Below are 14,590 nucleotides of genomic sequence, written 5' to 3'. Positions count from 1 at the left end.
CTTTTAAGCAGAATGGCAAAACTGATCAATCTCCTTGTTAGGGTTTCATACATGTTATTTGCATGGTCCTACCCCCACAAAAGAAACCCTGGTGGTGTAGTGGTGAGGTGCTACAGCTGCTAACCAAAAGGTCAGCAGTGCGAATCTGCCAGGCGCTCCTTGGAAACTCTACAGGGCAGTTCTACTCTGTCTTATAGGGTCGCTATAAGTGGCAATCGACTGGACCGCAGTGGGTTAGGTTAGGCGCCATGTGCATTATTAGCTACTCAATGGGGGGGCGGGGACCACAACCACCTCATCTGCATAGCTCCACCCAGTTACTTATGGGAGTTACAAAGACTATTGTATTGCTAGAAGGGCCATGTTAAGTAATTCACTGCACCACACCCCTCAGCCAGGTGCTGACACTGCCATGCCGCCTCTGCCTGTGATTTGTCCTCATTTTTCAGGCAACCACAGGCAGGAAGTGGCCTGGGCTCATCCCTGTGCCTGGCTCTCAGGCAGCACGGCTAAGTCCTGTGTTGGGTGCAACAAAGGACCTCAAAGTGAGGGCTTTAAACTACAGAAGCTTGTTCTCTCTGTTCCAGAGGCCGGAAGTCCAAAATCAAGGTGTCAGTGGGGTTAGCTTCTTTTGTGAGGCTCTGAGGGAAAACAGTTTGTGCCTCTCCCAGCCTCTGGTGACTGCAGGCAACCCCTGCAAAGGCCCTCCAGCAGGTGGTCACTCTGGCCCCGAGGACACTGGCTGGCCTGGGCAAGGGTGGGGAGGACAGCCCCTCACAGAGTTACAAGGGTGACAACTAGTCTTTAGTGATGGCCCCAATGAACCATGCTTCCAGTGTTCCCACTCTGTGTAGTCCCCTCCTTGTGGACCTAGAACAGCCTAGGGCTTTCTGACCAACAAGTAGCTTGCAGCTCTGCCTGGGCCTACTGGATATGCCGTCTGAAGTGGTGGGGGGCAGCTGCCATGGAGTAAGTCTGACTACTCTGAGACGCCATATAGTGAGGAAGCCCAGGCCACCCACATGGTGAGGCCATGTGCAGCGCAGTGGCTGGCCAGCCCCAGCTTTTCCAGCCACCAACTGGAGGCACCAGAAATGGGGTGGGGACGTCCACCCTGTTTAGCCTTCAGATCACGCCAGCCCCCAAGAGAGAACTGCCTAAGTGGGCTGGAACCATCCACAGACTGAGAGGAGCTGCTCGAAACCACTGAGATTTGGAGCGGTCTGCTACACAGCACTGGATAACTGGCACATGGGTGACAGTCACAGCCACATGGCCAGTCCCACCTGGGCTGTCTCCCTGTGGCCACAGTTCAGACAGCATGGTCAGTCAAGGCTCAGAGACCACAGGCCCCAGTTTCTAAACGTCACTTTCACCTGTCACTGGGGAGACAAGGAAACCCTGGTGGTCGGTGGTTAACAGCTACAGCTGCTAACCAAAGAGTCTGCAGTTCGAATCCACTAGGGGCTCCTTGGGAACTCTGTGGGGGCAGTTCTACTCTGTCCTACACGGTCGCTATGAGTTGGGGTTGTAGATGGCAGTGAGTTCTTTTTGGGAAGACAAAGGTGACACCCCCTCCCTGCCACCCCCCAGCTGCCGAACCTCCAACCCTCCACACCACGAAGCCCTCTCCTTCCCACCCAAGAAATTCCAAGTCCCACCCAAATATGGCCCGATCGCTCCTCCGACCCCGCCCCCTCTCTCGCTTGCCCGCCCGCCGCCACCGACGTGGGCTCGTCCGCAGCCCCGCAGACGCCGGTCCGGTCCCACGACCCGCAGCCGAAGGCCATCTGAGGGGACCCCTACTCCGCCCTCCGCGCGACGCCCACGCCACTGGGCGCGACTCCCCGGGGCGGCGGCCCAGAGGACCACGGGGCGCCCTCACCTGCGCCCTCACCTGCGCCCTCACCTGCGCCCTCACCTGCGCCCTCACCTGCGCGGCTCCCCGAGGCACCGGCCTGCGCGCGCAGCGCCCCGCCTCCCGGGCGCCCCGCTCCCGCCGCGCATGCCCAGAGGCCACCGGTCCCGCGCGTCCGCCAGCCGGCTCGTTCACGCCTCGGCTCCGCGTCGGCCCGGCCAGGCCCTGCCCAGGGCTCGCCGCCATGGAGAGGATCGAGGGGGCGGCCGTGAGCCGCTGCGCCGACTCGCCTTACCTGCGGCCGCTCACGCTGCACTACCGCCAGGTGAGCCCGCGAAATCGCCCACGGCGCGCTCCTTCCGCGTCTCCGCCCTCCCCAGCGTCGCCCCGCCCACCGCCCCCGCCCACCGCCCCGCCCACCGCCCCGCCCACCGCCCCGCCCCGCCCCGCCCGCGGCCCCGCCCGCCCCGCCCACGGCCCCGCCCGCCCCGCCCCGCCCACGGCCCCGTCGCCCCGGCCCCCACCGGCCCCCGCGAGCGTGGGTCTCTGCGAGCTGCCCCGCCTCTGGCCTCTGGGTCGCGGGTTCGCGGACAGGTTGAGCGCCCAGGCCGGGAGGGCCCAAAAGACGGAGCACTGCCCGTCCTCCAAGCGGGTTTGCCGAGCCCGGCCCTCCCTGGTGCAGTGGAACTTAGCCGGCGCCCTGGGGATCAAGGAAGGCTTCTCGGAGGTGGTGGCCTCGTTGCTGCGACTTGAAGGAGGAGATAGATGGGCGGCGGAGGACGAGTTCTAGGAGGCCGCGAGGGAGGAGGCAGGAGAGAGAGCTGGGTGGGGACCGGAGGGCCGCCCGCGGGGGTCCTGGCTGCGGGCCAGTAAGGTGGGCTTCTTCCTGGGGATATGGGGTCTCCCCTTACCTGTCGAAGGCTGTCCAAGTGCAGCCCTTCCGCCGGGCGGGCGTCTCGTCCCTCCGCACCCCGTTTCCCCTTGAGAGCAGGGCCAGGAGCGCCTGGTGGGCGTACACCGAGCTGCCGTCTCCCTCTCCCCACCCAGGCCAGCGAGCCTGGCCCCCTCCCCCTGAGCTTCTGCAGGGGGGCTTTGTGCTCGGCCTCGCACCTGCGCTGCCTGCCCCCTGCTGTTTCCGCTCCGTGCGCAGCTTCACCTGCCCCCAGCCAGCGCTTCCTGCTGGGGTTCCTTGTCGCGGTCAGGGGAGCCTGCCCTCCTGGCTGTGGTCACCCTGCCCTGTGCCTAGAGTGCCCCGTCCCTTTCCTCCTCTCCAGGCCCCTTCCCTTCCCTTGGACAGCTTCTGCTGAAGTGCCCCTTCCCCGTTCCCCCCCCCCCCCACCCCAGAGAGGCCAAGCAGCCCCTCATCTCCCCTCTGGTGGTCGTCCTCCTGGAGACCACAGGATGACTGGGAAGTCAAACCCTGGGATGAGCCCAGGTTGGTGGCTGTCAAGGGCAATACAGGGCCAGTCGTGAGACTGAGAGGGCTCACTACTCATTTCCCTGGTGCTGGCCCAGGGTCGGGAAGCTGATGGATGTGGGAATTCCGGCTTTAGCTGCACAGCCCCGGAAGGGGGCTCATCTGTCACTGAGCAGGTGGCAGGCTGTGGTGGGTGTGGGCTGGGGACCTGGGCTGGGGCAAGGGCGCATCAGCCCCTATCAGACAATGGCAGGGGACCTACCAAGTCTCTGAGGGGGACACGGCTGTGATCATACCCCAGCTCTGCCCCATTCTGCTCCCCCTGCCCCAGAGAGCCTGACTACTGGGCTGGGGGTCCTGTGGGAGCCAGGCCCCGGGACCTTCCCCTGCACCCCACCTTGGCGGCACTTACGAACAGATCTTGATGACCAGCAGATGTCAAGGGGTGGGGGAGCAGGATGAGGGGTGTGAGGGGGTGTGAATGGGGGCCAGCTTCCCTGGACCCGTCCTGGGGTGGCTGGCCCCATAGTGGATGCTGGGCAGGCCTGGGCTCGCCTGCTAGGTGGCACCTCACAATGGCCTGTGGGCAGCCTGACTTGTGTGCCACAGGACACCCAACCCCATGGAAACCGAGGCCGCCGCACCTCCTCACCTGCTGCCTCCTGGCCAAGCTCAGACCAGCCTTCCCACCTGCCCTGGAGCTGCTTCTGGGCCCTGCCTGTATACTGCCCCACCTGCAAGTCTTGGCAGCCACCTCCTCCAGGAAGCCCTCACCAAGCTCCTGTCCCTTTAGCATCCTCCCTTTTCTGAGCCTGGCTGTATTTCCTGTATGTCCTGCTCAGGTCCAGGTACCTTTCACGGCCTGGCCCCTCCTCCACCTGGACAGAGCCCAGGGTAGGGCCAGCTGCTCGCCAGGGCCTGGAGGCTGCCCAAGTGACTGGGTGGTAGATGGGCCACTGGACACTGGAGGTGTGCCTCCACAGGGCGGGACCTCAGGGAGCCCAGGCCCAACCCTATCAGCAGAGATCCCTTGGGGAAGGGGTCGGGGCTGGGTAGAATGGCCCCTCCTTGCTGCAGCCCCAAGCCTGGCCTCAGTGACCCCATGCCCACCCAGCTGGCGGGTTCTGGGCCCCTCATGTCTCTGCTTGCAGCAGCCCTATTCGTGTCTGTCCTGGCTGCCCACAGTGGGCCCGGCCCAGGCCCAGGCCCCTGCCCTGTACTGTCCTCTTTGCTCCCTGGATGCAGTCTGGGTCCTGGGAGCCCTGCCAACATATGGGGCCCAGGGTGGGGGGGTGTGGCTTGGTAGAGGGAAGTGGGTCTGGCCAGGTCAGGCTGCGTGGATTTCAGCATAGGACAGGGACACACAAGAGATGGCCCAAGACAGAAACCAAGTGGCGATCCCTCGCCTCTGGCCCCCAGACTCTCAGTGTCCAGTCACAGCATTGAACCACCTAGCACTGCAGTACGATCTTCATCTGCTTGGGTTCCACCACCCCAGCCGATCCTGGGGGTGGTACCCTTTTAAGGGTGCTCCTTGGAAACTCTATGGGGCAGTTCTACCCTGCCCTATGGGGTCGCTATGAGTCGGAATCGACTCGATGGCAGCAGGTTTTAGCTTACCATGTCTGGTGCTTACCACATTTGGTGATAGCATACACCTCTTTGCAGCCCCATGTGCTCAGCCCCACGTCCTGCACTGGGGCACTGGGCAGTGGTTCATGTTGTGTCTGGGATGCCTTTTCTGCCCTTTGCCCTGGTTTTCTGCCTTATCCCTCCTGGGGTCAGGCCATCCTTGACCTCCCCGCCCAGCCCAGGCTGTTTCCCCCCTCCTACCCACTGCATCTCCCAGTTCCTGATGGGCCCAGCCTGTGAGTGGGTCTCCCTGGTTAGGAGCCACCGCAGCTTGATCCGTTCAGTCTTCCCAGCTCCCAGGAGCATCCTCTGCACTGTGCTGCCTGCCCTGCGGCCCACCCTGTGCCTGTCCGGCACCTGCTTTGACTGCTGCCTGGTGGCTGGCCCTGACTGCTGCTCCGCCTCTTTCAGAATGGCACCCAGAAGTCGTGGGACTTCATGAAGACGCATGACAGGTGAGGGCCCAGCCTGGCCTGGCTGCCCAGGGGCACAATGGGGCCTGGAGGAGGAAGTCCCGTCCCTGCCCCAGCCTTTCTGGGTCCCTCATGTCTCTGGACCTCCACAGCTTTCCTGTCCCTGAAGGGTCAGCTCTGAGGCCATGGAGGCTGTGTCTGAGCTATGGCGGTGGGCAGGCCCTTTGGAGCTAGCTGTCCTGGTACCCTTGCCCACAGCATCATGGGTCTGGCTAGATGGGCCGTGGCTCCAGGAGTGTGGCCGGTGAGCAGCTGGCTGCAGAGGCCACGTGTCTTGTCAGTCAACTGGCCTCAGCTGCCGACATGCCACTCCTGACCTGTCCAGCTGCCCCACGTGTCCTTCTCCCCACCTCACCCCAGCCAGCTGGGTCCTGGCTCTGACCATGAGCCTGGCAAGCTCTGGCCCTGCCTGGGACTCAATTTCCCCATCAGAGCAAGGGGCCCACCTTTTCCAGGCTGTTGGAGAGGGGAGACAAGGAGGCCGAGAACAGGATGGGAACCAGGGCTCCGGGAGGAAGGGGGTTGTGTCTGTGCTGAGCAGACACCTGCCCCCACCCCCCGCAGCGTGGCCATCCTCATGTTCAACTCGTCCAGGAGGTGCCTGGTGTTGGTGAAGCAGTTCCGGCCAGGTGAGGCTGCCTGGGGTGCAGAATGAGACCATCTGCAGGGCCATCACCCCCACACCACCCACCTGGCTCCTTTGGTCCCCAGGGTCTGAGTGCAAACATGGGGAGGGGGCACCAGGGGGGGCTCCAAAAGGGGGTCTGGCCCAGGCCAGCCAGTAAGAGTGGATCACATAGGGGTGCTCTCCCTCCCCCTATCCAGCTGTGTACGCGGGCGAGGTGGAACGCCGCTTCCCAGGGTCCCTGGCAGCCATAGACCAGGACGCGCCCCAGGGGCTGCTGCCCGCTCTGCCCGGCTCTGTGGGGGTGACGTACGAGCTGTGTGCAGGCCTTGTGGACCAGTCGGGGCTGTCGCTGGAGGAGGTGGCCTGCAAGGAAGCCTGGGAGGAGTGCGGCTACCGGCTGGCCCCCTCTGACCTGCGCCGAGTTGCCGTGTACAAGTGAGTCGGGGCTGGGTGTTCAGGCTTGCAGTTGGAGGCACAGGGGCCATTCAGCATGGCCCAGGGGACAGAACGGGCTGCTGGTAAGGGAGGGAGCGCCTCGTCCCTCGGGATGTGCAAGCAGGCAGATTGCTTCTCGACTGTGGGCTTGAGAGAGTTGGATGGTGGCAGGCACCACCGATCATAAGCCAGGCCGGAACTGGGGCCTCTGGGACTCCTTCTAGAGCATGCTGGGCCCCGTGCCCCCCTCCCTGTGGCCCCCAGCCACGTGGGGCCAGGCTCCGGGTGGCAGGTGCTGCCGACAGATGCCTCCACTTCCTGAAGGATTAAGCACCCGGGCTGGGGGTGGGGGTGAGTCAGATCTGGTCTCAGATGGCAGTGGCTCAGGAGCAGTGGAAAGGGGCTAAGCCCTGGATTGGGTGGGGTGGGAGGCTCCAGGTCTGTTGGAGGGTGAGAGCCAGGTTTTTGGGGTTGCCTCACCAGAGCCCAGGTTTTGCCCCCTTGTGACCCACCGGCTGGGCTGCCTTCCCAGAACAGAGGGTATGGGGCTAGTGACTAGACTCTGGGCACACCTGGTTCTCTGATCCCATCCCCTGCCCAGGGCTGCTATGATGGGTCCCTAGCCCCAGGTGAGGTCAGGCCCTGGGCACACCTGGCTCTCAGTGATGCCATCCCCTGCCCAGGGCTGCTATGATGAGTCCCTGGCCCCAGGTGAGGCCGGGCCCTGGCCACACCTGGCTCTCAGTGATGCCATCCCCTGCCCAGGGCTGCTATGATGGGTCCCTGGCCCCAGGTGAGGTCGGGTACTTCTGCCACCTCTCACCGCCCAGCGTGGGAGCCTCTCATTGTTGGGCACTGACCCTCCTGCCCCAGCAGCCCCAAGGGCCTCGCCAGGGTGTACCCAGGCCTGCAGAGTCCTCAGAGTCCCATTTAGAAGGCAGACTTTTCATCCCAGAGGGCTGAGTGTCCTGGGTGTGTGGAGGGCAGGCCTCAGTGGTTTTCTAGCATTTCCCTGAGCAACGGGGTGGGGGCGGGGGGGGAGGTGGGGCAGGAAGAGGTCCGAGGGGCCTGACTGGTGGTAGGCCACGGGGAGGGCAAGTATGGAAGCAGGCTGGCTTGGGAGGAGGCTGGCATCCTTCTGGAGGTGGTGGGACTGGGCTGAGTCCTGACAGAGGGACTTGTGGGGCAGAGGCTCCCGGGCAAGTGGCCTAGCAGCCCTGAGGTAGGGTGGCTGTGCAGGCAAGGCCTGTGGGCTGTTGCCCAGTCTGAGGGCACTGACGAGCCATGGAGGACTCTGAGCAACCTGCTCCGTCTTGCATGTTGAAGAGGAAGGTGTGACTGGAGGGGGCGGAGTGGAGGTCAGGATAGCAGGCCCTGCAGGGTCTGACAGGTGGCCTGGGAGGTGAGCCAGGTTGTTGTCGTTAGGTGCCGTTGAATCGGTTCCGACTCATAGTGACCCCGTGCACAACAGAACGAAACACTGCCTGGTCCTGCGCCATCCTTACAATCGTTGTTATGGTTGAGCTCATTGTTGGCAGCCACTGTGTCAATCCACCTCGTTGAGGGTCTTCCTTTTTTCCACTGACCCTGTACTCTGCCAAGCATGATGTCCTTCTCCAGGGACTGATCCCTCCTGACAACACGTCCAAAGTATGTAAGAGGCAATCTCGCCATCCTTGCCTCTAAGGAGCATCCTGGTTGTACTTCTTCTAAGACAGATTTGTTCATTCTTTTGGCAGTCCATGGTATATTCAATATTCTTCGCCAACACCACAATTCAGAGGCGTCAATTCTTCTTTGGTCTTCCTTATTCATAGTCCAGCTTTCACATGCATATGAGGCCATTGAAAATACCATATTTTGGGTCAGGTGCACCTTAGTCTTCTGGGTGACATCTTTGCTCTTCAACACTTTAAAGAGGTCCTTTGCAGCAGATTTGCACAATGCAATGCGTCTTTTGATTTCTTGACTGCTGCTTCCATGGCTGTTGATTGTGGATCCAAGTAAAATGAAATCATTGGCAACTTCAATCTTTTCTCCGTTTATCATGATGTTGCTCATTGGTCCAGTTGTGAGGATTTTTGTTTTCTTTATGTTGAGGCGTAATCCATACTGAAGGCTGTGGTCTTTGATCTTCATTAGTAAGTACTTCAAGTCCTCTTCACTTTCAGCAAGCAAGGTTGTGTCATCTGCATAATGCAGGTTGTTAATGAGTCCTCCTCCAGTCCTGATGGCCCGATCTTCTTCATATAGTCCAGGTTACTTATCTGCTATTCCCAGGTGATAAGACCCAGGGAGGCTGAGGGTGTCATCGGAGAGCTGGCAGCAGAGCGTGTGCTTTAGCTGAGGTTGGGACGAGACCCGGGGAGAGGGCAGTACCCACTGCCCGGCCTTCTTGACCTGGGCCGAAGGCCAGGCCTCTCCTTCACCAGGCAGCGGAAACCGGGCCTGGAAGTCCCATAGACTGCCGCAGCCATCAAAGGCACAGGCCAGGGTCGCCGCCGGAAATGGGCCATCAGGAAGGGGTCAGCAGGAGATAAGGGGCTGGAGGTGGCAGAGGAAGCAGCTGGGGCAAGGTTGGCCTGGGGTGGGACTCCTCCCCAAGAGGGCTGGTGTGGGGAGGCCTGAGGAGTAGGGGTGGAAGGTGGCCAGTTCTGCTCTATGCCTCTGTGTGCCCGGCACGTCTTCTCCACCCCCAGGCCTCTCACTGGCCTGGACTCACTCTAGCCGGCTTCCCTCCTGGGGTGACCCCAGCCTCCCACACCTGGGCATCAACCCATGGTGCTCCTCTCATTTCCACCTTTTCCTAAACCCACACCTGGCACCTCCACTGCCCCCACCCCAGCGGCCCACAATCACCTTGGCTGCCTGCTCCTCCTCTCTGCCCATGCCAGTCTGGGCCACTGACCTCTGGCTGGTGCCTGCCCTCCCTCTGCCCCACCTGTGGCTACTACCCACTGAAGGAGAGGACTCCCTCACACCTCTCTTCAGCCTAGAACCAGTGGGCACCCAGCCTGGCCCTTGGGCCTGCACATGCTTAGTTCAGCTGCCCTCACCATCACCCACTCCTGCCGATATCACCCTACCCCAGTCTGCAGGCATGGCTACCTGAGCACACGCCCTTCCCTGGCCTGGAACTTGCACCTGCGGGGCCTGTGTGCGGAGTTCCCACTGGCCCAGGTACGCCAGGCCTCCAGGTTTGTCCCTCTTCCCAGCTAGCCTGGGAGCCCTGGGTGCAGGTGAAAGGCCCTGCTGAGGAAAGGGAGACCTGGCCGAGAGCACAGCCTGAGCAAAGGTACAGGGCCTGTATCAGCCAGCTGACCCACACAACAGATTGCCACAAACTTGGCAGCTTAAGACCACGTGCGTTTATAGTCTGTCTCTGTGCATCAAGAGTCTGGCACAGGCTCGCTGGGGCCTGCTCAGGCCATGATCATTGTTTTGGCTGCAATCTCATCTGAGGCTCGAGGTTCTTTTCCAAACTCATGCAGTTGTGATGGAATTCAGTTCCTAGTGGCTGTGTGACAGGTCCTTGTTTCCTTGCTGGCTGTTAGCTGGGGACCCTCTTAGCTCCTTGAGGCCGCCCTTGAGTCTTTCCCATGGGGTCTCCTCACAGGTCCCCCCACAACATGGCTGTTTGCTTTCTCTTCCAGGCCAGCGTAAGAATCTCTCTGACTCCCTCCATCCGTACTCCTCTTTTAAAGCCCATTTGATTATGTCAGGCCCACCCAGAGTAATCTTTCTTTTCATTAACTCAAAATCAACTGATTAGGGTCCTTAAGTACATCTGCAAAACGCTTTCACCTTTGTCATATAACATAACTTGATTGCGGGATGATACCCACCGCCTCCCCAGGTTTCGCCCACATTGGAGGGGTGGGGGATTATACAGGGCATGTACCCCAGGGGTGGGAAGCTGGGGGTGGTATCAGAATCCTGCCTACCACAGGGCTAAGAGGAGTGGAAGGGAGAGGATGGGTTGGGAGGGCTGTGGAAGGGATTGGGGGTTGGGGCCACCATGGGTGGCTGAGCAGACGCTGTCTTGTCCTGTAGGTCTGGTGTGGGGCTGACCAGCTCCAACCAGACCATGTTCTACACGGAGGTGACCGACGCCCAGCGTGGTGGCCCAGGTGGGGGCCTGGTGGAAGAAGGTGAGCTTATAGAGGTCGTGCACCTGCCCCTGGACGGCGCCCAGGCCTTTGCGGACGACCCAGATGTCCCTAAGACCCTTGGCGTCATCTTTGGTATCTTCTGGTTCCTCAGCCGTGTGGCACCTGGCCTGGGGGCCCAGTGAGACTCCAGGGGTTGCTGTCCTGCAGACCCAATAAAGGCCATGCAGCCCCAGCCTCTGACCACTGGCCTGAGCTCTGCGACTTGGTGGGGGAGATGTCGGGGGGATGGGCAACAGCGAGTCTTTCTGAGATATGCTTGGGGAGTGACAGGATCTCCTTGAAAACCCCCCAGCTCCATGGAGCAGAAGCTTTAGGACAGCTGGCGGAGGGAGCAGGTCTTGCTGGGGCAGCCCGGGGAGAATTGGGGACCGGTCTTGGGATTACAGCTGGAGGCAGGGGCAGCCGGGCCTCCTTTTGGGGCAGGGAGAGGCAGGGACTGTGGCTCGGCCAGGCCAGGTGCCCAAGGAGGGCCCGCTGGTCACTGGACCACAGAATGAGCTGTGGCCACGGAGCAGTGGCTGAGCCAGCTAACGGGAAGGGAGGGATGCTGGGAGGTGAGGACAGAAATTCAGGCCACATGTTCCACCCACCTTGGCTGGGGCTGAGTAGCCCCTCCCTGCCCCCTGGATCTCCCAAGGGGGTTGAGATGGGCCCCACTCCACTGGCAGAAATGTCTTGGCAGGTGTGTTTTGAGAGGAGAGGCCATGGCAGTGCAAGTTCCAGGGCCAGGGTGGGGGTTCCAAAGAGTGTCCCCTTGATGGCAGGGATCTTGGTGACAGCCCAGGCCCATGGCCCAGGTGCTCTCCTGATTCCCTGGCCAGCCCAGGGCTGTGGGCAGGGACTATTGGGCCCCAGCACCGGGGTTCCCTGGCCTGTGTGCACCACAACCCTGCTCCCTGACCTCTCTAGAGGCTGGGGCTGTCTGCACGACCCTCGGGCACTTGGGGTCCCAGGAGACCCTGGTGCCAGATGCACAGGCAGGGCCATAGGTGTCCGAGCGGGTGGATGGGCCCACTCGAGTAGCACCACCTGTATGCAAATGCCGGCTGGGACCCAGGTGGGGCCTTCTGGGAGCCCAGCCAGGAGAGGGACATGAATGCTGGGGAGAGGGGCCCTCGGGGGTAGGGGGGCGGTGTGTGTCCAGGGGGCAGGCAGGGCTGGGCCGAGTTGGGGGCCTGAGGAGGACCCCAGACAAAGGAGACCCCCACACATTTGAGGAATGAGTTACAGACCAGGGACATCCACCTTGCCTCCCTCACATGCCAGCCTGCCTGATGCCCCATTGGAAGCCCGCTGCCCCTGGGGGTGGGGGGCTCTGAGGTGCCCTGGGGAGGGTGCGGGTGCTGGCTGTAGACTGGCGGGGTTGGACAGGGCACCTGGACCTGGGTCCAGTCCAGCCCGCCTCACTGCTCTGCAGCGGATAGGGAAGGTCAGCAGGCACCAACGCCGCCCAGCCTAATGGAGCTGGCATCGATTTCCTGGCACTTAGGGGGGGCTGTAACCGGAAACTCCCCTCCCTGGCCGCTATATTTAGCCCCACAGGACAGGGCGGAAGCACCACTCACTCTGGCGCTCAGCTGTCTCTGTCCAAACCCCGGACAGGTTGCTCCACAGGCTGGTCCCTAGAAGTCCCTGGTGAGGCTGAAGCCCCCTGGCCAGGCAGGGTGGCCCCACCCTGTACCTTGTCCAGCAAGAGCTGAGCACCCACCTCAGAGCTTACCCCACCCCCTGGCCCTGGAAAGATCAGAGAGGGAGCCCCCCAGCCTGGCAGAGGAGCTGTGAAGAGAGTCACACACAGGGTGCCGTCACCCCTGGCATTTCTGGCCCAAGAAGGCCCTCCCCAGGAGGGACAAGGCACTCCCCAGGGTGGGCATGGCTGTCTTTCTGACCTAAGCCTCAACCGGCACCATTAGGTCTGGGGCGTGGCCCTAACAGACAGGAGGGGGAGGGGCCTGTGAGGGGGGCATCTGTGCCGTGCAAGTGACATCCTGGACAGGGAGGCAGGGACCCCATCTAGTGAGTACAAACCATGCTGGATCTGCTGGTCCCTGCCCTGATGCCCACCCAGCTGCTCTGGGCAGGCCCGCAGGGAGGGATGGCAGGTCGAGCAGGCAGTCTCAAGATAGGGTGAGCATCTTGCCAGGCACCTGAAAGTCGAGACAATTCTGAGCAGGAGCCTCAGTCTGCCCTTCTCAGTCGGTTACTCTTCGGTATGAACTAGTCTGCTTGGTCCTCTTCTCCAGAGACCCAGGAGTTGGGAGCTGAATGAAGGAGGGGCAGATGGGGCAGGGTGTTGTTCTGAGAATTCCATCTTTCATGTGGAGTTACCCCTCCTCACTGCCTCCCCAGCCAGGGCCCCCTCACCTGCACTACAGCAGTAGCTGCAGACCTTGCCCCTCCTGTTCCTCCTCCCCAAGCAGCCACGATGTGTGAGACTGGTCCACGAGGCCCAGCGTCGTCTCACCTGTGCCCCTCACTTCCTCTGGCCACTGGGTCCTCTCACAGGCCCCAGGGCTTCTGCACAGGCTGTCTCTACTGCAAGGACTTGCCTCTCTGGGCCAACTCTTGCTGCCCTCTGAGTCTCAGCAGACAGGCCTCCACACCTCGAGTCTCGTTTCTGCCTCATTCATTGCCCAGGTACTCTGTCCACCCCTGGGTGGGTGGGCAGGGGCTGCGTCTGCATGTTCACTGCTTGGCTGAGTGCCCGGCAGAGTCACCCAGGGCCTCCTGGAGGGTGGGCTTCAGAGCTGCCACAGTGAGGGTGGGTAGGGACTGACTGGGCTCTGGAGCAGGGAATGGGGGAGCTCCTCTCTTCCCTTAGGGCCTCCCTAAGAACCTGCAGCCCAGAGCAAAGGGGAGGTGGCTTCTCAGCGAGCCCCACCGCAGGCGGTAGCCCCAGCCGCCTGCAGGACAGGGAACAGACACCTCAGCACAGGCTGATGTGCCCTTATTCGGTGGGGGTCCCTGTGTGTGGCATGCCTGGCTCATATCCTGCCCCCACCCAGCACACGCATCTCTCAGCTTGTGGGGCTCAGGTGGGGGTGGGCGGTCTCCCTGAGGGAACAGAGCCAGCCTGAGGTGGGATGGGGACACTGGCCCACACCTTCAGGGGCTCTAGCTGCTCCTAAAGGCCTGGATCCTGCATGGGGCTGCTAAAGAGGGGGCAGGTAAGCCGGGTGGGCTCACTGACATCCCTGGCTAGGGACCCCGCCCAGTGGAGGGAGGCGATGTCTGGGGACAAGGAGGGCGACCAGGTAGCAGCAGCGGCACAGAGGTGGCGCGTGTGGGGACCTGGCTACCAGGCAGGAGTCCCCCCCCCACCCCCGAACGGGCCAGGGCAGTTTGGCCACCAAGGGACCCACCGCCGGCCTTTATCCCCCGCTGTCCTCCCCAGCCCGGGCTCCAGCCTGGGCGTCCCTCGAGGGCCTGGCCTGGCCACCCCCGCGCCAGCGCCCAGCCAGGCGCACAACCTGAGCCCAGGAGCATTTGTTGACTCGCCTCTCCACAGGCGCCGGTGTGGGCGGGAGGGAAGGGGCGTCAGAGGCGAGCAGCGCCCCCTGCGGCCGATGTGGTGGCGGCAAGGGCGGAGGGAAGGGGGCGCGCATGGGGGCTGGGCCCAGCTCGGGTCCCTGGCCGCGCCGCGCCGCCCCGCCTGGGGACCCGGGCCCTGACTTGCGAGGGAGGCGACATCCTCTCTGGGACAGCGGGTGTGCGCTGGTGGCGCACGGATGGAGGGGAGCGGGGCGGCAACCTCAGCGGGCGCCCCACCCCGGCTCCCGGACACCGGCGGCAGAGGTACCGAGAGCCGCCCGCCCGCCGGACCCCTGGGAGGAGGCGCGGGCGGTGCGCGCGGGGCCGGGCGCGGAGAGGCGGCGCCCTCCGCCGCCTTTAAAGCCCGGGAGCCGCGGCCCCCCCCCCCGCGGCGAGGCCCCGCCCCCTCATGCATATGCAGGTCCGCGGGTGACGAATGGGCGA

The 14,590-nt window shown here is 62.7% G+C and overlaps 1 protein-coding gene across 5 annotated transcripts; it reads left to right on the top strand.

The window, feature by feature from the left end:
- Positions 1 to 2,005: 2,005 nt before the first annotated feature.
- On the top strand, positions 2,006 to 13,253 carry NUDT14 (nudix hydrolase 14). Of its 5 annotated transcripts, XM_049898950.1 has the most exons (6): positions 2,006 to 2,183; positions 5,319 to 5,362; positions 5,945 to 6,009; positions 6,206 to 6,443; positions 10,497 to 10,594; positions 13,121 to 13,253. In XM_049898950.1, exons 1-6 carry the CDS (start codon positions 2,103 to 2,105, stop codon positions 13,192 to 13,194), a joined length of 600 nt encoding a protein of 199 aa, XP_049754907.1. In that variant the 5' UTR covers positions 2,006 to 2,102; the 3' UTR covers positions 13,195 to 13,253. The 5 variants fall into 5 exon arrangements, with proteins under 5 accessions (XP_049754907.1, XP_049754906.1, XP_049754905.1 ...); XM_049898949.1 differs by lacking the exon at positions 13,121 to 13,253 and having other exon boundaries at positions 5,975 to 6,009; positions 10,497 to 11,699; XM_049898948.1 differs by lacking the exon at positions 13,121 to 13,253 and having other exon boundaries at positions 10,497 to 11,699.
- Positions 13,254 to 14,590: the final 1,337 nt, after the last annotated feature.

The sequence above is a fragment of the Elephas maximus genome, chromosome 10 (genome assembly GCF_024166365.1).
Source record: "Elephas maximus indicus isolate mEleMax1 chromosome 10, mEleMax1 primary haplotype, whole genome shotgun sequence".
NCBI classification, from domain to species: Eukaryota; Metazoa; Chordata; class Mammalia; order Proboscidea; family Elephantidae; genus Elephas; species Elephas maximus.
The sequence above is the reverse complement of the archived record's forward strand: the minus strand, read 5'-3'. Positions and strand labels throughout refer to the sequence as shown.

What these genes read in the sequence shown, in the direction of transcription:
- NUDT14 (XM_049898948.1), top strand. Translation starts at nt 2,103, where the DNA reads ATGGAGAGGATCGAGGGGGCGGCCGTGAGCCGCTGCGCCGACTCGCCT. An exon ending in TCACGCTGCACTACCGCCAG is followed by an intron (nt 2,184 to 5,318) that starts GTGAGCCCGCGA and finishes CGCCTCTTTCAG; the next exon opens with AATGGCACCCAGAAGTCGTG. An exon ending in CGCCGAGTTGCCGTGTACAA is followed by an intron (nt 6,444 to 10,496) that starts GTGAGTCGGGGC and finishes CTTGTCCTGTAG; the next exon opens with GTCTGGTGTGGGGCTGACCA.